The sequence below is a fragment of the Monodon monoceros genome, unplaced genomic scaffold, assembly GCF_005190385.1.
Source record: "Monodon monoceros isolate NGI ecotype Baffin Bay Population unplaced genomic scaffold, NGI_Narwhal_1 Super_Scaffold_3, whole genome shotgun sequence".
NCBI classification, from domain to species: Eukaryota; Metazoa; Chordata; class Mammalia; order Artiodactyla; family Monodontidae; genus Monodon; species Monodon monoceros.
This window is the reverse complement of record NW_021703780.1, coordinates 44,404,389-44,427,141: the sequence shown is the minus strand read 5'-3', so window position 1 is coordinate 44,427,141 and position 22,753 is coordinate 44,404,389. Positions and strand designations below refer to the sequence as shown.

The following is a 22,753-nucleotide window of genomic DNA, read 5'->3' as shown; positions in this document are numbered from 1 at the left end:
CCCATGAGTTGATTAGTAATTTAAGGCCTGAGAAAAGCAACGTTTCAGAGGGAAATATACTGAGACATGAATGGGTTTAATATGCAAGTGCACTAGCTAAAGGGCATAATTAAAAGGACATTGCTCCTTTAAATCTACATAATTATGTCCCAAAGACATTCTCATTTACTTTGCCACTAAACCAGAAAGGGCCTCAGGGCTACACGGTCGGGAAATAAATATAAAATAAAGAAGTTAAGGCATATACAAGTCAAATAAAATACCTGCACAAGTCAATTACTGAACTTTCCTTTTTTAAGTGATATATAAAATCCACCAGTCAACCATCAATGCTGGCAAGTCCACAACAAAATACACTACCATCATACCATAGATGACCTTATGTTCCAAATTTCAGAGGAAAAAAATAACCAGAAAAATTTAATAAACTATTTTTAATATTAGAGAGAGCTGCTTTTTCTGACACTTAACTGGAAATCTCTCCTAACCAGCACTTTCTTTACTGCACAGTGGTAACTGATGTTCCTAACGACCAGCCTGCAGCAGGTCCAAATCCTGAAGTTCATTCTAAATCATTAAAAAAGAATATGAGATTATGTTCAGTATACTTTCGGTAGTGAGTGTAGTTTATAACATTTACATTACTTTAAGATTAGTAATATATCTAAGGTATATAGGGCAACAGTCAATCAAGAGACTGGTCAATTCCAAGTCAGACACTCACAGGAGCCATACTGAGCAACTCTTATATTATGGTCAACAATACACAGGGGGAAAAATCACTCCTTTCAAAATCTGGGGCATGAAACTCTACGGGGTATTCAGAGAACTTTTGTCCAAGGGCTTGAAGGAATTTTAAATTGCTTTTAGAGAAAATACTGGCCTAAACAGTGGCCCTTCTTCCCCTGCTCTATTGACAATGATCAAATCTTCTGAGACAAGAGCTGGAAAAGCAATTAGGAAGCTGCTGCGATAATCCAAGTGAGAGATGGTGATGGCGTGGACCAGCGTTTGGCGGCAGGGGTGGTAAGAAGTGATGTACTTCAGGCTGAACCGAAAGGATTTGCTGAGAGGGTAGGTACGAGAGAAAGAGTCAAAGACCGTACATCAAGGTTTCTGATCTGAGCAACTTAAAGAATGGAACTGCCATTATCTGAGATGGAAAAGGTTGTAGGAGGAGTAGATCTGGGGCAGGCTGGTGGACCAGGGGCTCACTTTTGGAGACTTCAAATTTGAGATGCTTTAAATATTATCAAGTTCGTATGATCTAGAATGTAGATCCTAAGTAGGCACTTGGCTATCAGGGTCTAGAGCTCAGGCAATAGACTAGGCTGGAGAGATACATTAGAAGCCTTAAAAAAGGGATGAGTTTATCTAGGGATTCAGTATACATTTAAAAAAAATAAAATAAAACTATGCTGTGTCCCAGGGCACTAAACTATTGAAAACGAGTAATACTGCCTTGGAGATGCTGAATGTCTATGGCATCTATGTTGTCCAGGATCGAGCCCATCAAGTATCCCATGAACTCTTCTGAACCAGTTCTTTAAATTCTGATCAAAGGGTAAATTCATCTTTGCCGCAACTGAAGAAAGATGGCTATTGTGACATCAATCAGGTGGGACCCTGAGCCTAGCAGGTCCTCAGATACGATTTTGAGGAAGGCACAACTTGCTGCAAGTAAGATGTATGGGCAAGGCCAAGGAAGGGGTCAACCCAAATCCTTGACGTGTGCCACCCAAATTCAAATATCCAAATATGTGTGACAAACGTGAAAAATCTGAGAGGCACTGATCTAAACCACCTGTGGATCATGTCAAGGCCTAAAAGGTATCTTAAGTGACTACCTAGAAGTTAGCCTTTTGGCGCTCGTTAGAAAACTGAACTCTGCACAGATCTCATCTCAGCACTCACTGCCAGCTTTCTTTGGACACCTGACATTCTGGAGGAAAATCCAAACACACATATAAAGCAACCACTCACTTAGATTTTCTAACCTCTCTTCCTGGATTAAGACCACCAGACAGCAGTGAAGCCAGCCTGGTACTTCTCCTCATCCAGCAAGAATACCATCACTGAGACCTAACAACAGGCACTCAGCTTTTACAAGGTTCAGTGTAAGGCTCATCCACTGGAGGAGTGGATCTGTGTCTTTAGCCAAACCATGGTGTAAAGGATCCTCCATTATGTTACCAACAGCCTTTATATAGATATTTCATGAGTCATGAAACACTCATGTGTCCCAATGCTACGTGTACAAATCCCATCACCTTTCAAGGTTGGTTCAATTCAAATATCAGTTTCCCCATGGAGCCCTCTCTGAGTGCCCTGGGTGGGTGCAACATCTCACTCTTGAGCTTGCCCTCACGTTGTACTTATCACTTCCTACCTCATATTAAATAAGCACTAAAGGGAGGACATTTTATTGATTATCTTCTATACATTAGACACTAATAATAAGCGGTTCACTAAGAGTATTATCATTTAATTCCATTACGATCCTTATTTGAGGGGCAAGAAAACTTAAGTTTGGAGACGCTGACTTATCAAAGTGACACAGCTAATAATCAGCAGATGGGGCCTGAGCTCTGGTCTGATTCCAAAGTCTACACTGTCCCTATCAGACCATACTGCCTTTGAAACAAGCTGAACTACTCTGTTCAAGAGGCTAGTGTTTCATTTATTAAGGTATGTGAAAGATTTCCAAGTATCCAATAAATGTTACTCAAATTTAAACCAGAAAAAAAAACAAACCATGGCCTCCACCCCTCAAAAAGCTTATAACTAATTAGAAGGTAATTCAATAGTTGTATTATAATAAGATAAAAGTTCTATCAGTCTGGTACAGACTATTCCTTGAGGCCATGAGTCACGTCTTATACATATTTTTTCCCTCACAGTCCTTAAAGCATTGGTATATACAGAGTTTAAATACTATGAATATGTAAGCTCTTCTAGTCTAAAAAAATTAGACTTCTTTCCAAAAATGAGGATCATGGGATTTTCTTCACCCCTCTGCTAAATTTAGGGCTCAGTAATTAAGCTACCTGGTGTTCAGAAATGCCTATTCCTCTGTTTCTTTCAATATTCTGCCTTTCTTTTTCATCTTTCTAAAGGAAGAGGACAATTCCATCAATGCAGATCTAGTGTTTGTGGTATGGCCTATCCAGCAGACAGAAAGATCCCATAAACCGTGGACCTTTCACTTACTAGGAAACTCATCAAGCTTCAGGGGGCTCTTTGCAAAATTCAGATAATAATAATGCCCACTTCATATGAATTCCTGAAGACTAAATAAGAATATTTTCATAAAGTGCCAGGCACACTGCAGGACTCAACAAATGCTAGCATTCGCTATTTTAACAAATTACTTCCAAATGGCTTATCCATGCCAGTGGGTAGCAAGTTCACTCTAAATCAGTCAACTTTTCTAAGAGCCGTTTGAAATAGTAAATATTTCTAAGGAAAAGAATAACTTTTTTTTTTTTACTTCATATGCCTCTATATCTCTTGTTGATAGCTGTTTTTCTCCTTCATTGTCGATATACAAACAGTACAGCAAATGTTCTCCTTTAGGGTTTGGTTTCTCTTTATAAAGAGAAAACACCACAAGCCACTCACTCTGGCACTCAGGGTCCACTTGTCTAAGGAAAAGCCACCTTATAAGCAACAGTGAGAAGAGCAAGTCATCTGGCTGGAGGGGTTCCCTGAAACAATGATAACTTGTTCCTGATTAATTATACCTTTTAAATGGAAAGCAGGTCTTTATTACTACAGCTAAATTCAAATATGAAGGGAGAGGGGGAAAAAAAAAAGTAACACATCCGGGAACATGTAATGAGGAAAACTAATAGCTTGATCTACTAAGACCATTTTCAACTAATGAATACATAGTGAGGAAAGACTACATATACAGCTTTCTCTCCCTGCCATGAGGGTGGGAAGAGGATAAAAACTTTAAGATAAGGTTTCTACTACTTAGACACTTAAAATCTAGTTGACATTTAGAGGGGTATTGAGGGGGGTAGTCACTGCTGGCTCAGATATTTAGGAAAAGGCTAACACAGGAACTGGGCTTCAGATGATCAATAGGAATGATTTTTTGGCTCCAACCAACAGTGGCTTAAACGAAATCTAATTCATCCCCAGTGGTACTGAAATTAATTCCATCTAGCTGCCATTGATTATTCAGAATTCTCTCCCTCATCCGAAAGTACAATCTCTCCCTTTTCTCTAGGCAGTAAACTTATCCATCCTACAGGCAGATTTAAATTATCTTTTAAAAAATCATATAAAGTTTTATGAATGGCCTTGAATGTGAACACCTAAATTTAACAAAAGTATAGCTTTTAAAACAATATTTACATGTAAATCATCGTGCCATGGACTCCACTAGAAGGAGTTCTCATTACTGGCTGAAATGAAACATAATACAGTTGTAAACAGAGATTAAAAGCTTACCACAGCCTTATTCAAATTGCATCCTTTGTGTAAAAGGCCTCAAGGTGCAATCAATAAGTTAATAATTAAAATACATAAAACTGCAGCAGATAATATTCACCATAAAATTATGTTAAAATAATGTTTAAAAGAGTTGACTTATCAGAAAGAGCTCATTATTAAGACAGATTTTTTTTGTACTAGTCCTAAAGGCCTATAAATTGGAAAACAACAGTAAGAGATGGAGAATGCCTTAGAGAAGGTACTTTTTGGAAATCATTTTTGCTCTAAGTCTCTGCAGTAAGAATTTAGAAACTGCAGAAATATCTGCCTGAATTTATATACGGCCAAGGCAACACTCTGAAAGGGATAAAGAAGCAGGAAGAGAGGACAGGAAGTAGCTGTGTTATGACATCCTCGAAATTCCAGGGATTAAGCTAAAGTGTTTCTGTAGTAATATTATCACTAAAGAATGAGGACACCCAGACCTCAAAGCAAGGAGGAGAGTCAAGGTGTTCACAGTGAGTTAACACTAGGCACACCAGGAAGCAAGAGGAAAGGGCAAGCAAAGCACAGGTAACATTAGGAAAAAAGAGAAACCATGCCCACCTGTAAAGACAGAAAGAATGGGACAAATCCTGGAAAAGCAAGAGAAATATTTTATGATTGCTTCTTTAATTACCTTGAATGAAATCATTTTTGTTAGCGAATATTATATTCAAATACGCTGATAAAATGACCATGTCCTAGATTTATGTTTTTCTAAATACATATTTTCCAGGGGAATTTTTAAATGGTTTAAAACTGAAGGTAGAAATAAAAGCATAATTGTAGAATTTATCAACATACATTTTCTCCCCTGTCAGTAAAGAAACATCACAGTGATGATAAAATCTAAAAAATCGAAGTGGAAAGCATAACTCATCTTTAAGGGGGTTTAAAAGTATTGTCATTATATCTAAATTACCATATTTATACAAATAAAAATGTCTAATCCACACATTCCTAGTGAAATGTCAGTTTTACCAATCTGGCTTTACCTTGACACACGCATTAACTGAACAACACTACTCACCACTACCAGCTAATGATGATGGTTTGTTGTTTCGTAAATGTTTACTCTTTCTGACCAGTGTTTTGTTTTCCACCCCACTGCACTAAGTAAATCTACTAGGATAAAGTACAATTTATTTGCAAGGCTTTTAATATTAGAAGGAAAGTATCTGAGATGAACTTTCATCGTGGCTTTTACTTTGAAAGACTATGGGAAATAGGTTTTATTTATACAAAAACCTTCTCACTAAAAACTGCCCAAAAAGACAGCTGGGCAGAGAGAACGCTAGATTCTTTGCATGGTGATGATAGTGCCAACCTGCCAGGGGCAGGGCTAGGACTTCAGTGCCTAGCGACTCCTATGTACTTTTTTGAGTTCCATGTGAAAATTCAGAGGTGTGGGTGGCATTTTGCAATCTATCTGCAGAGCTGCAAAGTGTAAGGGACAGTCAGTCTTATTCAATGCAAAGGAAAAAGAGAAACAAAAGTTTGCAATAAAAGGCCTTTTTAGGTGCAAAGGTGTGAAGAAAAATGAAAGGATACAGTAGCTAAAAGAATTAATTTAGCCCCAAACCCACAGACCATACTGTAGACAACAATCATTTCTCTTTGGGGTATCTTTCTGATAGGGAACTGCTGACTGAAACCACCTGCCTTGGCCAGGCACAACGATAGCCACCTGCCTGAGTTGTCTCACAACAGGATGTCCCAATAAAGAACATGGTGTTGCCACGGAAAAGTAACTGGGACAATTCAGGAGGGGCCAAAAAGAGGAGGGAGGAGATCGCTAACTTCCCAGAAACCCTCACACCAGAATCCATCTTGGCTGAGGGATGCACGAGCCACCAGCAAGGACCCTGAGTCAGACAAAATATGGGCAAGTAAGATGACTGGCCAGAGACAACCCGGAAACTAACCCCATTACCATAAAACCTGAGACTGTGAGTCACGTGGCAGAGTAGTTCTCCTGGGTTCCCCTACCCTGCTGCTCTCCGCCCAGGTGCCCCTTCCCAATAATCTCTTGCTTTGTCAGCACGTGTGTCTCCTCAGACAATTCATTTCTGAGTGTTAGACAAGAACCCACCTCAGGCCTTGGAAGGGGTTCCCTTTCCTGCAACATTTCCAGTGGAGATAAAAAGATAGGCAGCAATTCTTTTGAGATTCTAGCAGGAAAATCACCTTTCTCCCTCTCAAGGTTTAGGACCTTGACTAAATCACAGGATCCTCAAGGCTATGTGTGATGAAGTCTTGCTTACTCATCCTACTAGGTTACTGGGATCAAAGGGCTGAGGGCAAGAGAGTCTGCCCCAATCAGTCCCAGAGTGATCATGAAGCTTGGTACCTCCTTTTAAACCATCACCCTCCAAAACAAAGGGTGTGGCACTGCTTCCCTGGCTGAAACTCAAGATGCGCTGATCTTACTGCAGGCTGGGTGTGTGACGGTCCTCTCCCAGGCTCACCCAGGCCTCCGTCCCTAAGGGCACCCCATTGTCTCCTGCTGGCCTTTCCTCAAGCCCTGACTTTCTGGTTGGCTCTGGCTGCACTGCAGCTCAGCTCACAGAGATCCACATCACCACAGCCAAGGCTCTAAGATCCAGGGTCTGGATTTCTGGGTGAATGTGGACAGTTTTCCTTGACTCAAGTTTTCTTCATTGTAAAGTGGTGAGGACTGACGTTTGCTCATTCAGACCCCACTAAGACATAAATAACCATGCCAAACACAGAGCTCTTATGCAAAACTCAAGTTGTGGGTAAAATGTCACCTTTTGTTTAAACCTTCCCTGACTACTATTCAAAACTCTATTCCTTGTGGGACTTCTCTGCGGGGTTAAGACTCTGCACTTCCAATGCAGGGGGTGTGGGTTCGATCCCTGGTCAGGGAACTAAGATCTCGCATGCCGCAGAGTGCAAAGAAAACAAAAAAAGAAACACTACATTCCCTGTCTTCTCCCTGTAAAATTTTCTCCATAGCATTTATCACCAACTAATACATAATTTACTTCTTTGTTTATTGTATCTCCCCTCACCAGAAGATAAACTCCAGAGGGTTGATATTTTTGTCTTGTTTTGTTCACTGCTGTTACCTCTGGTAATCTAAAAGAGGTTCTGGGACAAGTAGGTCCCAGAATAACAATAAATATTTGTTAAATGGAAAAATAAAACAGTCTTAACACAGGTTGGCTTGGGCAGATCTGGGATAGTACAAAAGAAAATGACAAGATTATCCTAAGGCTCCTAAGTCAAAAAGCAATCTACTTCTTAGAGGCCTCATCAACATCACTCTCACCATTCAGATTTTTTAACCTGAGCATCCGATGCCTCATTCTTCTCTGAACCTATATTCTCACTTAAACCGGTGCTTCCCTTAAAAGATGGCACTCTTGCCAGTCCAAAACATGGACCATGCAGACCTCTCCTTGAGTAAACATCCCTCTGTTCCTTACCTGGTTAGGATTCCTACTCTTCTCACTGAGCTGCATACAACAACTGCACCATTAAAGCTCAAACATCCTCTGGGTCCCCACAACCCTGGGAACTCACAATCTCTCACTATAAAGAGAAATGCATGTTGTTAAAGGGGCAATATAGCTATCTGGTTATTTTTAAAATAAAATGAAATCCTACTTTACCAAGAAGTAAACTAACTGGAAAGATGGTGCCAAGTAATTTTTTTTAAGCAAAAACAAGAAAAAAATAAATCAAGAAAGATTTATAGGAACACGATGGGTGATAAAGACATAGTGGGTTGTTGAAGAAAGCCAAGTGTACATTCTTCTCCACATTTCAAGCCCTCGAGATTCCTAACTTTAATAAAACTTCTGGAGAAAAAAATCCCCTAGCATCTGAAGTCTGACCCATTTTGGAGTTTACACATACCCAATTTATCTGTAGTCAATTTACTACCAGAACAGACTCTGTGAAACCTTAAATTAGTACCTTCTCATTGTCATTTTTTCCTAAGAGCACTGCACATATTAACAACAAAAATTTAGTCTACCTTTTAAAATGTTGGGTAAAATGTCATTTTAATACAACATAATCCATAAGGTATCACTGAGAAGACAACAGTTATAAATGAATGATTAAAGTTGAAGTCTTCTACCTTTTATCTCACTTTCATAATTTAAGAATTGAAAGCATTTAGAGTAGAACAGCAAAAGCAGTTTATTACTAAAGCTACTTTTCACCAGAATAGTGTTGGGAGGAAAGGATAATAACACCCATTTTATTCTAATGATAGATTTAACACAATACATAATTTAATTGAACATTTGACTAGCTAGCCTCTTGACAATTCATGAAAGCAAGTCCAACCTGTTCAAGTCGATGTTTAAATATTAATTCTTATACTGTGTTATCTAGAATTTGTATTCCAAATGCAATGGAAAGCATGGAGATAAGAGTTAAACCCTTAACATGCATACATCTTTATTATACATTAAAATACTGAGAAGAGAGAATATAACAGAAATTTCATCAAATAAAACTTTAAAAAATACATTCTAGAGACTTGGTAACTGCTAAGGGTACCTTTAAATTGCTACTCAAGATCAATAGTGACAAAGATTAGACTACTTTTGCTAGAAACTACTTTTTATTACATTCCAATTACTTTCCTAGGATATAGCTAATGTGAATATTCAAGCAAAACAAAATTTTCTTTGAAAGAAAAGCCAAAACCATAACCAATTAAACTAAAGTTTGTGTCCACAAGTTAACTTACAAATACATGGAGAAAACATATGAATGATTATAGACTAACCCATTTATCAATTTTTAAAAATTATTACTAAATAATGTCTTAGTATTTTATATATTACACAGTAGTTCATGCATATTCTTATTTCTTTGCGACATTTTAGTAAGTGTTACTGTTGTCCCCTTTTTAATGATGATGTATGTGATTGCAGCTCTGGTGATTAGACACAGAACTGTAAACCTCTGTTCTAAGCTGTGCCCTCTTGGGTTTACACGGCTGGTCAGACATACCCACCTTCTACACAACACGCCTGTTCCTCCTGAGAGTGCTGGGGAAAGCACATGGTCTGGAATAAAACAGACCTGGGTTCTAACTCAGGTCTTCTCAAGTACCACCTCTGCCGCCTGAATAAAAATCATTAAACTCTCCATAAACGGAGGGTATTTATCTCACAGTGTTGTTGTAAGATTAAACGAAATAAGGAACATGGAAAGGACTTAGTGACAGCATGCCTGTGTTACCAGTTCCTAAACCTGCATAAATGTTACCTTCTGCCCTGTCTGCTTCCGTTCGCCAGCCACAAGGATTGCTAGAGAAAGCAATGTAACAGTGCTGACTTAGCCAATATAAATTTATGGTCTAGCACGGTTTTCTCATCAGTAAGCGAGACCTAAATAATAGATAACACCCATCTCTTAGGATTGTTTTAAGAGGATGTGTGTAAAGTATTAATTATGGTTCCTGGCAAATGTGAGGCACTCAAGTAAGCGGTCAAACTGGACCCATTCTGCAGCTTTTCAATCTCTGTATTTATCGTAGGTGAACTCCTTTGCTTGTACAGGTCCAGAAGGTGTTATTCTACACTTTCTTCAATTTTCCTCAAGCCCTGACAGCACCAGATCCTTCTGGTAAGTGATCTCCCACTTCCTTAACTGGAAAGATGGGCAGTAGGCACGAGCCTCCCCAGCTCCACTTTCTTCCTTCCAACACTTCTTTATCAACTTAAGATCTCTCATAAAACCTGCAGGTCTCGGAAAAATATCCTCACTTAACTCCTTACACATCTCGTTCCTTCATTCAACACATTTTATTGACTGTCTACAACCTTCCAGGCACTGAGCCAAATGCTGAGTGCACGGGGTAGGGGGAAAGGACAGACAGTCCCTGTTCTCAGGGAGCCTCAAAGGAGGGGATTCACACTATATAATAATCACACTATAAATATACGTTCACAAATGACCTTCCCATTGCCTCAGGTCTCACTCCTCGCTCATCCCCAGCTCCTCCTGCATCTCCAGGAGCCCACTGCTCATGCCCACCCCACGTGAAGTTAACCTCGCTCCGCACAGGCATCTGTTACAGCTAACAGTTCCATTTCTTGTCTTCCTGACTTCTTAGGCTTCTAGACACTCTATTTCTGTTGCCTCTATTTCCTTATCTGTCATTAAGACTAGGAAACCTGTCTGCTGTTCTGTACTTTTCTTAGACGTAACTTCCTAAAAACACCGTCTATACTAAGAGCAGCAAGAACATCTTACTTCTGAAAGCCACCTCTTCCTTAGTGCCAGGACTCCAGACTATTCTCTCCTTCTCTCCAGTGTTTCTGGTAATTCAGTTCTCACATCAGGCTCCTCCATTTCTACCCCAAATGGCAGGTATTCCTCAAAGTTGAGCCTCTGCTCTCTATATTCCTCTACACTCTCCATCTGCCAGTTCATTTACCTGCAAAAGGCTTTTCTCCCAATTGTGTCTGAATGACTCTCAAATCCACATCTCCTCCACATTTCCTCTCACAGGACAGAGCTTTCACACTCTGAGGGTTCCATAAAGAATCACAGAGGAAGAAAGGAACAGATAAGCCAACCAATCAACCAAGAAGAATTTCTTCTTGGACATCAATTCAAATTTACACATAAAACCAAACTCGTGACCCATTTCTCTAGACTCTGATCCCAGACCTGTCAGCCCCGCCCACGACCTGTGCTCACAGAGCTCCCCACCACCTTCCGGTTACCTGTAGGCCGACGGCCCTCTGGCTGTCTGGCGAACTGTTCCCTGAACATTTCCTGAACCCACCTTCTCTACTTTGTTCCATAAGAAGACCTAACCTGGTCTCTCCCTGTCTCAAGATTGCACACCACTTTCAGATTATCTTCTGAAAAAACAATTCTCTCCTGTTTAACACTCTCTAGTGGCTTTCTCTTGACTAAAAACAAGGTTCATTTAAAGCAACTCTATTCTTGCACTAATCTCCCTCTTTCTCCTTTTTCTCTCTCATCTCCTACTTTCCTAAATTCTACAACACAAATAAACTACGATAGTATTTTGTAAACATTTTTAAGTAGGAAAATCCTCCTTTTAAGTAAAATGTTATACAGACTCCAAACATATAAAAGTAAACAAAGGTACAAATACACTTGTTAACGTGGGGACAGAAATCAAACACCTCAGTCTCCCCTGTAAACTTCTGCCCTCTTTGCTCTGGAACCTAAGAGTTCCCAAGAACGGCCTGAAATACACTCCATTAGTCTAAATCCCTTGAACGTTTCCCGAAACAAACTATTGGGTTGGCCAAAAAGTTCGTTTGGGTTTTTCCATAAGATGTTACAGAAAAACCCAAATGAAGTTTTTGTCCAGCCCAACATCTCTGCTGGAATTTGGTCCCCAGTACCCTTCTTTCCCCCAACCTTCCTCTCCAGTCTAGGTTACATGTAGCCTTAATAAGGCAGCACAGATTCTATTCTACCAGTGGAAACTTTACTGATTACTCTGCATCAAGCTAACTTCTCCTTCCTTGGAAGTCCTAGAATAAGAAGAGCTAGCGCTTACTACATGTGAGAATCTGTGCTAAGTCTTTACCGAATCCTCACTACATCAATCAAATGTATACAGGGATATATCTATATATCCACAGATGTATACATAATTACTGTCCACATTCTATAGATGAGGACACATACCAAGTAATTTGGCGAAGTGTGTATACAGTGGAACTAACCATGAACTCAGTCTGACTCCAATTCTGTACTCTATATTAGTTCTTTCCGACCTTTTTCATATAAGCACATATAAAATGATATTTGTAAAGCACTCTAGAATAAATGGAAGAAGCTACCCACAGTTGAAGGCAACTAACACTGAGTACCCCAGGCCCAGCCTAGCTCCCTGAAGGGCCCACGGGGTCACCATCGAGTGTACTGGAAATTCAGCAGCAGGGCACCAGCCGAGGAACTCTGCTGCACGTATTCATTTAGTACTTACTAGTACCTGACATGCAGTGGGGCTTCAAATGTAGCCTGACATTCAGTGTAGGCTATTGATAAAGGACAACATTACACTCAAATCGCAACAGAAACAGACAGGAGAACAAACAGCTGAAGATTTACAACGCCTCTATTTTGATAAGCTAATGGCCACTTAGGTTTCTATGAGGGCAACATCTAAAAGATGATTCTCAACCTTCAGTGTGCGTCAATTTCACCTGGAGATTTGGGAAACCACCAGCTCTGGACCTCCCTCCAGAGTCTGATTCTGAGAGTCAGCATTTCTGACAAATCCCCAGATGGTGCTAAACTGATATTGCTGGTCAGGGTCCTGGGAGAACCACTGGTCTTAAAAAGAAAAACCCAGTGATAAATATGCTTCATATACGCACACACTGCCAGCTAAATACTTAATCCTTTGGTAGTCCATATTTAATGACATAGGTCTGCTCTAAGTCACGATGTGAGCTGGATTCTGGGACAAAAAAATAAGCGTTTTCACAATGCTAAACGTTGCCTGACCCAATTATAACAACACGTAGTAGACCTCGGGTACACCCTCACCAGGGACAGGAACTCAGCTACATCACACATACATGATCTATGGTGTGCTTAACGTCCAAAAGAGTCAGGTCAAAGCAATTCAGACAACAGCTCTATGAGCAATCTGATTAAAAGGACACATTGCTTTGAATTTATGAGCAGAATTATACAGCTCAATTCAACTCTTAACAAAGCTAGTGGCTGAAGGGCTTTAATATCCAAGTTCCAACTGAAAGAATATTTTAGTGCTATGTTTCTTCATGCTTTCCACAGAGGTTTGATTAATTTTATCTCTTGCAAACAGGGTGAGGCTTTTTCTCAGGTAGACTGGCTTGTAAATTATAATTACAACTAAGAAAAACTTGCATAAAACTGTACTATGATTCATTAAATATATTTTATTTGCATACAGCACAGGTGCATTTATTTCAGTAATCTCAGAAATTATTTAAAGAATAAGACATTCAAAGCTTTGAATACCTCTTGTAGAATCACTCACAAATTCAAAGAATCCTATCTGATGCCTAAGTGCAATTTTCAAATGTCCCCAACCCCCACTGAAAAAGCTTTATTATTAAATTTTTAATATATCATAAATATTCACACTCAATACAATTAAATCTAAGATTAAAATCCTACATTATGAAGCTAATATTTTGGGAGTAAAGTATACCCTAACGCAGTTAGTTTGCTACAAGATCACTCATAACAACAGAATGTTCTCTGGAAATGGCTGGTGTTCTAATACTAGAATCTCTTACCCTCTACTACAATATGCACCCAAATAAAAATGGTATTCAAATATACTGACAGGTCAGGTCCACAAAGAAGTCTGAAAGCAGAGATTGAAAAATAACAACAACCAAAACTCACAACAACCCCCGAACCAGCTGACAAAAATAAAGAATTGGTTATAGATCAATGGAACAGGATAGAAAGCCCAGAGATAAACCCACACACCTATCGTCAACTAATCTATGACAAAGGAGGCAAGGATATACAAGAGAAAAGACAGCCTTTTCAGTAAGTGGTGCTGGGAAAACTGGACAGCTACATGTAAAAGAATGAAATTAGAACACTCCCTAACACCACACACAAAAATAAACTCAAAATGGATTAAAGACCTAAATGTAAGGCCAGGCACCATAAAACTCTTAGAAGAAAACACAGGAAGAGCACTCTTTGACATAAATCACAGCAAGATCTTTTTTGACCCACCTCTTAGAGTAATGGAAATAAAAACAAAAATAAACAAATGGGACCTAATGAAACTTCAAAGCTCTTGCACAGCAAAGGAAACTAAAAACAAGATGAAAAGACAACCCTCAGAATGGGAGAAAATATTTGCGAAGAAATCAACAGACAAAGGATTAACCTCCAAAATATATAAACAGCTCATGCAGCTCAATATTAAAAAAACAAACAACCTAATCTAAAAATGGGCAGAAGACCTAAATAAACATTTCTCCAAAGACATACAGATGGCCAAGAGGCACATGAAAAGATGCTCAATATCACTAATTATTAGAGAAATGCAAATCAAAACTACAACGAGGTATACCTCACACCAGTTAGAATGGGCATCATCAGAAAATCTACAAACAACAATTGATGGAGAGACTGTGGAGAAAAGGGAACCCTCTTGCACTGCTGGTGGGAATGTAAATTGATACAGCCACTAGGGAGAACAGTATGGAGGTTCCTTAAAAAACTAAAAATAGAACTAACATACTACCCAGCAATCCCATTACTGGGCATATACCCAGAGAAAACCATAATTCAAAAAGACACATGCACCCTAATATTCACTGCAGCACTATTTACAAGAGCCAGGTCATGGAAGCCACCTAAATGCCCATCGACAGACAAATGGATAAAGAAAATGTGGTACATATATACAATGGAATATTACTCAGCCACAGAAAGGAACGAAACTGGGTCATTCGTAGAGACGTGGATGGACCTAGAGACTGTTATACAGAGTAAAGTAAGTCAGAAAGAGAAAAACAAATATCATATATTAACACATATATGTGGAATCTAGAAAAATGGTATAGATGAACTGGTTTGCAAGGCAGAAATAGACACACATGTAGAGAACAAACGTATGGACACCAAGGGGGCAAAGTGGGTTGGGGGGGATGAATTAGGAGATTGGGATCCACCATCACTTCCTTCAAACCCCGATTCGAGACTGATCTTCACCAAACCTCCTCCAGCATGGTCCCCTCTAATAACTTCCCATCCCCACATCACCTCACTGACACTCTCCTTTTCACCATCATGTCACGTAATTGTGTTCTGGTTACTTCTATCTCTCAACTTACCCTTTACCAAATAGATTAAAATCTTAAAGCAAAAGGCTTTTAAAAAATCAGTGTTGGCCCATATAATCTAAAATCCATATTTAAAGAAGCCAAATTCATTTGAACCAAGTGGGATTGTAAGTGGAAACCTTGTCCATACTATTTTCTTTCTGTCAGTAAACTTTCATAGCATCTCAGATTGATTACACAATTTTAGTGAATATTCAAAGATATTAAATTATGTATCTTTAAAATTACAGTTATCAATGACCCTACATAGCTGGTCCAAGTTGGCAGTCATATATCTAGCAAGACCACTTCCTACTGGCTACTAATCCTTCTATTCTTAGTAATTACATTAAAGAAAAAAAAAGCCTACATCTGCAGAATCATCTCTGCCACAAGTACACTTTCACAGTTCAGTTCCCACCACCTACAAGATGGGCTACACTCGCTCATCCAAGGTCCCCCTCCACACGGAATTCCCTTCTTTCCCTGGAGAACTCCCTAACTTCACCCGGCAAATATAACCTCCTGACTGACACACTCCACAACTCTTCTCTCAGTCAGCTAGCTCCCTCCTCTGTTCTGCTATAGAATCCCATGACCATCTCTATCCCACAATTATCTTACTGAATTTGTATGTTTGTATTTATCTGTTTTTTTCCAGGAGACTGTAAAGTCCTCATAAATAACGGCTGTGTCTTTTACTACAGTGTGTCTAGAACAGCACCCGTCCATAGTCAACACTCAGTGCAAGTCAGGTGAGTGATGGACACAAATTAGATGGAATATGTATGTTCGTCTAGACACACACACACACACGCACATATTTCTTTGTATTTTTAATAAAAATCACAACTTGACTAATGTATTAGTTAAATATTAGTAACTGAGTATATACTGTATTTCTGGACATTGAGTAGTAATAACTGGTTACCACTTCTTATATAGTTGTGTATTTTTCCAACCTATATTCTGATTTAGAAAAACAGATGGAGGAGAACAAATTTGGCTAAAATACTAAAACGACTATTAATATCTTATAACTTGTTAGAAATATACCTCTATCTAAAAAGAAACAAAGAGGATTTATTTTCTCATACTGAAAACCACTTTTTAAAAATTTGGCAGAATTGACCATGTGCCCAGCAAACATCTAAGAGCTGCCAGGTCTTGTGCTAAGTCCTCGAGACCCAAAATGGAAAAATCACAGTCCCTGCATTCAAGTCACTCAGAATCCACTCTTAAGACACACATGCAAACATAAATACTATAATTTGATAAGTTATAAAGATGACACGTACAAAATTCAATGAAGGTAGATCAATATAGGCATTTTATTCCTAATATAGCAGAAAAAAATGAAAACTGCAATTAATGAACAACGAACTGTCAGACAATAAACTAGAAGCCCTATCCTCTCCTATGATAAACTTTAAGGGCTCTTAACCTTTTTATGCCATGGACTCCTGGGCAAGCCAATGATGAGAAGTCCCTTTTAACCTATAAATCGATAACTTCTATTGCAAATTTCAGGTTACACTAAAATTCTTGGTTTCATTCAAGTTCAAGTTCACTACAAATGGAATAACAGCACATTAACAAATAACTGTATAGTACTATGCTCTAATTTATGTGAAGGAATTTGGGGAAAATGGGCCAAGTTTTCTAGTTTTCTGTGTATTTATTTTTATGGGGACTTATTACTTCATTCAAAAATATTTATTGAGTTCCTACTATGAGTCAGGTATGTTCTAGGTGCTTGAACATGAAGCAGTGAACAAGAAAGACCAGATATCTGCTTCTCTATAGTTTTATTCTAATTGCAGGTGATAAACAAATAAACAATAAATAAATATGAGGTAGTGAGAAGTGCCCAAAATTATAAGAGCATAACCTAGTAGCAAGTCACTAGGAGCCATATAAGGTAACACCTCTACATGTTATTAATACCATCTACTGGCATGTGTATGCTAGTCTGAAAATAGTTTTAAAAGAACAGAAAAATAACCATTCCAAACTAACAACTCTGAATAAGCATTTTACAGACAGATGGCTACTTCTTACATACACAGAGGGACTTAGTACATCGAATTCCTAATAAACAATAACTAACAGTGAGCATCAGAACCTTCAGCTGCTTCCACAATCGCATTATTACTATTCAAAACTGACTACAAGAGGGAATTCTCTGGCGGTCCAGTGGTTAGGACTCTCACTGCCAAGGGCCCAGATTCAATCCCTGGTTGGGGAACTAAGATCCCACATCCCACAAGCTGTGTATCGCAGCCCCTCCGCAAACACACACACACACAAAAACTGACTATAAGAGAAAACAAGAATTTGTAGATTATAATACGAAAATTGCTTATCCTTAGTAAGGGGTATCTAGGAACATGCTACTTTAATACACTCTGGATGACAGTTACAAAAACTAATACATACAGTTTAGATTATTTTACAATACAGACAACAAATTCCCCTCCAACATTAAGTAAAACCTTAGAGAGAAAAGTATTCAAAGTTTTTTTTTGAAACAAACAAACAACTAAATAAATGCCTGCAACAAACCAAGCAAGGAAGATGAGAGAAAGAGACAGTCACTGCTCAGGCAGTCAATTTACAAGGAACAAAGCTTAATTTCTGGAAAGGAGTTAGGCAGAAGAAATGTTCAGTTCTAGGCAGTGTAGCTGGGGCGAAGAGTTACAGCTCAAAAGTGCTGGAAGTACTGACTGCTTCCTGCTGCCTCGAAAGAAATGGCAAGGTACCCATAAGTTTTACTCAGATGCACAAAGCAATGTATCTCAAATAAGTTACAATGAGGGCATGACTGTAAAGAGAAAGAAATCAGACATATGGTCATCTGGGAAACCACAGTAAAGAAGAAGTCCAGTTGACAATGACTAAATCACCTCAAAAATATCCTGCACTGTCAGGAAATAAGCTATTCAACAGAAGTGAATGTGCCAAATCATTCCTGGGTTCAACATCAAGTCTTTTAATTAGAGCACTACAAAAATTATCTAAAATATCCTCCATAACCATTCTCTATAAATAGTATTTTAAGCAATCAATTTTCTACACCTCTAAAGAGTATTTTTAATGGTATGTACCATTTAACAAGTAGGTACAATTATTAAGTTGAAGAGAATATTTTCATAAAAGGATACTAAATTACATTTCATTGGAAAAATACGTAAGAAGATATAATTGAGAAAAATATGAATGTTTATTTACAAAAACAGACTGTAACAACAGAACACTAAACAGACAGTAAATCATAAGTGTATGTTAAAACCTTTTAGTCAAAATAATACATTTGCTGTAATCAATAATAAGCTAATGAAAATACAGACTGTTATGTATTATCTAGAAAGGTAAAAATTATTGATTTTCTTTTACAATAATTTTTCAAAAAAACTACTTTTACATTATAAAATAAAAACCCCATTTGAAAAAAATTTTAAAACACATAGGTTTAAAAATAACGAAATACTGATGACATTGATAGGAGGCCATCCCAGATACACACAAAAGAGGGCGGTCAGTGAACAGACGCACAAGCCAAAGGCCTGGCACCCAGATCAAGCTTTCCCATATCTCACGCTCCTCTTTTCCCCGCTTAGTTACAGCACAAACCAAGCTAAAATGCTACCTCAACTTCTCTCTCTCTTCACTTCAAAACCACAGCTCATAAATACTTATCTACTGTGACAGTTAATTTTTTGACCGTCAGGGTGCCCAGAACTCCAGTCAGACGTTATTTCAGGTGTGTCTGTGAGGGTGTTTCTAGACAAGGTTAACATCTGAATTGTTGGACTGAGCAGAGCAGATGCCTCCCCCATTGAGGGCGGGGGGTGTCTCATCCAATCCTCTGCAGTCCTGAATGGAACAAAAAGGCCAACCCTCCTGCGACTAAGAGGTTATTTCCTCCTGCCTGAGGGCCATGAGCACAGACATGGATTTTTTCCTGCCTTCAGACTCAAACTGAAACACCGCTCTTTCTTCCTGGGTCTCCAGCCTGCTGCTCACAGAGTTTGGTGACTCAGCCTCCATAATCACACGGGCCATTCCATACAGTACATCTCTTTTTGTACACATGTACACACACACACACACACACACACACACACACACATATTCTATTGGTTCTGTTTCTCTGCAGAACCCTAACACACCTACCTACTTACTACATCAAATTCTTAATAAAAAGGTCAAAAAACATTTTCAAGTAATAACATAAAATGATGTCAGTGACACAGCAAAGTTCTCACATAGCTTGATGAGAGTCTAATTTAAAGCCTTTCCAGTCATTTCATAGCAATGATAGCATACATCAAAACTTCAAAACCGTCTACAGTTTTTCACCAGGTAAATTGGTTCCCTGGTGAACATATACAGAGGACATCTGAATTATAATCAGATTTATGTGCTCAAGATATTGGTTGCAATAACATTTATGACAAAGTCAAATAGACAAAACCAAGTGTTCAATAATAGGGGAATGATTAAGCAAATTATATCACTTTCAAATGATGTGTTGTCATGCAACTAACACAAATGATATTTTCAAAAATGATTCAACAACCTGGGAAAATGATCACAATAGAATGTCAATTTTTTTAATGGGAAAAAATAATGATATCTAGCTATCTAGACTAAAGAGAAAGGCTAAAATGTTGACAGTAATTATTTATGAATGAGACAATGACGGGAAAATTTTCTGTATTTTTCATACTTCCTATAATCAGAATATGTTACCTTTAAAATAAAATATAACATTATCCAGAATTATTTGATTTATTACTATTTAATAAACATTATCCAAAATCATGTTTAAAGAAAACTCTATTCAATGATAAATTTAAGCTTCTATGGACAGTTATCAATTTAAACAGTTTTTAAAACAAATCTGTAAAAACTGCAAGAGCTTTTTATAATATATTATAAAAGAGGCTGAACTTTTTAAAAACGTATAAAGCTAGAGACGTGTTATGGACTGAACTGTGTCCTAAAATTCATCTGTTGAGGCCCTAACTCCCAATGTGACTGTATTTGGAGATAGGGCATTTAAAGAGGTAATGAAGGTTAAATGAGGTTATAATGGTGGGGCTCTAATCCGACAGGATTGGGGTCCTTCTAAGAGAAGGAAGGAAAACCAGAGAGGTGGACACACAGAGAAAAGGCCACGTGAGGACACAGCCAAGAAGGCAACTGCTGGAAGCCACGAAAGAGGCTTCAGGAGAAACCAAAAGAAATCCTCCCACACCTGGATTGTGTACTTCCAGCCTCCAGAGCTGTGAGGACATATATTTCTGTTGTCTAAGGCACCCGGTCTGTGGTATTTTGTTATGGCAGCCCGAGCAAACTGATACAAGACATAATAAAGTGTCATTATAAAATTTACTTGGTAAATATTCTTTGTCCTATAGTTTACCTTTCCTAAGAAGAAACAAACAAGAAATAAACAATAAAAAATGTACTTCATCCCACAGTGCTAAGCCATAGAAGGGACGAGAAACCATAACATTATTAGCTAGTCCTACTTAAGAGAAATAATGAATAGGAGTGGGAATCTGAGAAGTAAGAACAGATTTAAAGGCAGTTCTCAGGTTTACAGTGATAAACGTCTATCTAAAAATTCCCTGTGATGGGCTTCCCTGGTGGCACAGTGGTTGAGAATCTGCCTGCCAACACAGGAGACGTGGGTTCAGGCCCTGGTCCGGGAGGATCCCACGTGCAGCAGAATGGCTGGGCCTGTGCGCCACAGCTGCTGAGCCTGCACTCTGGGGCCCGAGAGCCACAACTGCTGGGCCCGCATGCCACATCTACTGAGGGCCGCACGCCTAGAGCCCATGCTCCACAACGGGAGAATCCACCACCATGAGAAGCCCGCGCACCACAACAAAGAGTAGCCCCCGCTCACCGCCACTGGAGAGGGTCCGTGTGCAGCAATGAAGACCCAACGCAGCCAAAAATAAATACATAAATAAATAAATTTATAAAAATAAATTAAAATTCCTTGTGAAAGATTCCACATAACACAATAGGATGCATTCTAAACTGTTTTCACTGTATTTGTTCTCAACATTTCTCGGTCCTGAAAATAACATTACATGTGCATGTATGTATATATGTCTATACATATTACATACACACACACACACACATTCCTACAGAAATACAACTCAGATGCAATTTCAGTTATAACAACTACTGGCAGTTTACCTACCAAGAAGACAACTCTTCATTCAAGCATTATTTTACATCTTACATTGCTGTTCCGATCTTACCCTTTAAACTGAATCCACTTTCCAATCTTTTGTTGAGCAACTACTAGATTAATACGTGAGTTTCTTTTACCTAAATGAAACTGTAGACACACAGAATTTTCAACTACATTTTGGGGCATATTCAAAAAACAAACCTTTTAGTCTTCAGACAAATTAGAATTTCAGTTTCTGCTCTGATTTTTCAAAATTACCTTGTCTGGATCCATCTTTCCTCTGATAAATTCCTGCTTCCAGAACTGCAATGCCTGTTCCAAGGTTAGGCCAATGCCCTTCAGGAAGAGGCCGTACTGCATGCGGCCCCCATGACGAAGATGGTGATTTTCCCGCAGGGCTTTATGTAGCTGACGCATGCAAGGTGGGAAGGATTTGGTAGAAAGCTACAAGAAAAAAGAGTGTTTTGTTATTTATCAGGTCCCCCACAATATTTGTTGCAAAAATCAATCTAATTTGCAAATCGTAAATTCAGTTTAATTGGAATAAAATCAAAAAATCGTAAGGAAGTTATTACTGTCTCACTGTGATTACAGATTCTTTTTCTTATTAATATTTTAATATTGATTACATGTCAAAATGATAATATTTTAGATATACTGCATTGAATAAAACATATTATTAAAATTTATTTCACCTCTTTTCTTTTTATAATTTTTAATTAAACGTTTTCTTTTCAGATAACTGTAGATTCCTATGCAGTTGTAAGAAATAATACAAAGAGATGTCATGTACCTGCTATCCCCCAAAGGTAATATCCTGCAAATCTGTAGTATATTATCACAACCAAGATACTGACACTGATATACACTAGTCTTAAGATTTTCTCAGTTACACTCACGTGTTCATTTCTGTGTACATGTGTATATAATTTTATGTAATTTTTTCACATGTGGAGGTTCATGCATCCCCCACCACAAGGATCCCTCATGTTTCCATTTTATAACCCCCATCTTCTGTACCCTCCCCCCGCCATTCCCTAACCCTTGGCAACCACTAATTGTTCTCCGTCTCCATAATTTTGTCATTTCAAGAGTGTTAGACAAATAGAATCATATAGTTTAACGTTTTGAGAGTGGCGTTTTACTCAGCATTCCCACAAAATTCATCTAAGTTGTTGCAGGTATCAATAGCTCGTTTTGTTTAATTGCTGAGCAATAG

At 38.5% G+C, this 22,753-nt stretch overlaps 1 protein-coding gene across 3 annotated transcripts in view; it reads right to left on the bottom strand.

Annotated features, from left to right (window-relative positions):
- PRIM2 (DNA primase subunit 2) overlaps positions 1-22,753 on the bottom strand; it is a 293,144-nt gene that overhangs the window by 71,685 nt on the left and 198,706 nt on the right. For all 3 annotated transcript variants that reach the window (XR_003796637.1, XM_029242399.1, XM_029242400.1), the window contains one exon: positions 21,793-21,978. Coding sequence is in view for 2 of the 3 variants with exons in the window: in XM_029242399.1 (XP_029098232.1) it covers positions 21,793-21,978 (186 nt within the window). In the remaining variant the exon portion in view is untranslated. The remainder of the gene's footprint in view (positions 1-21,792; positions 21,979-22,753) is intronic.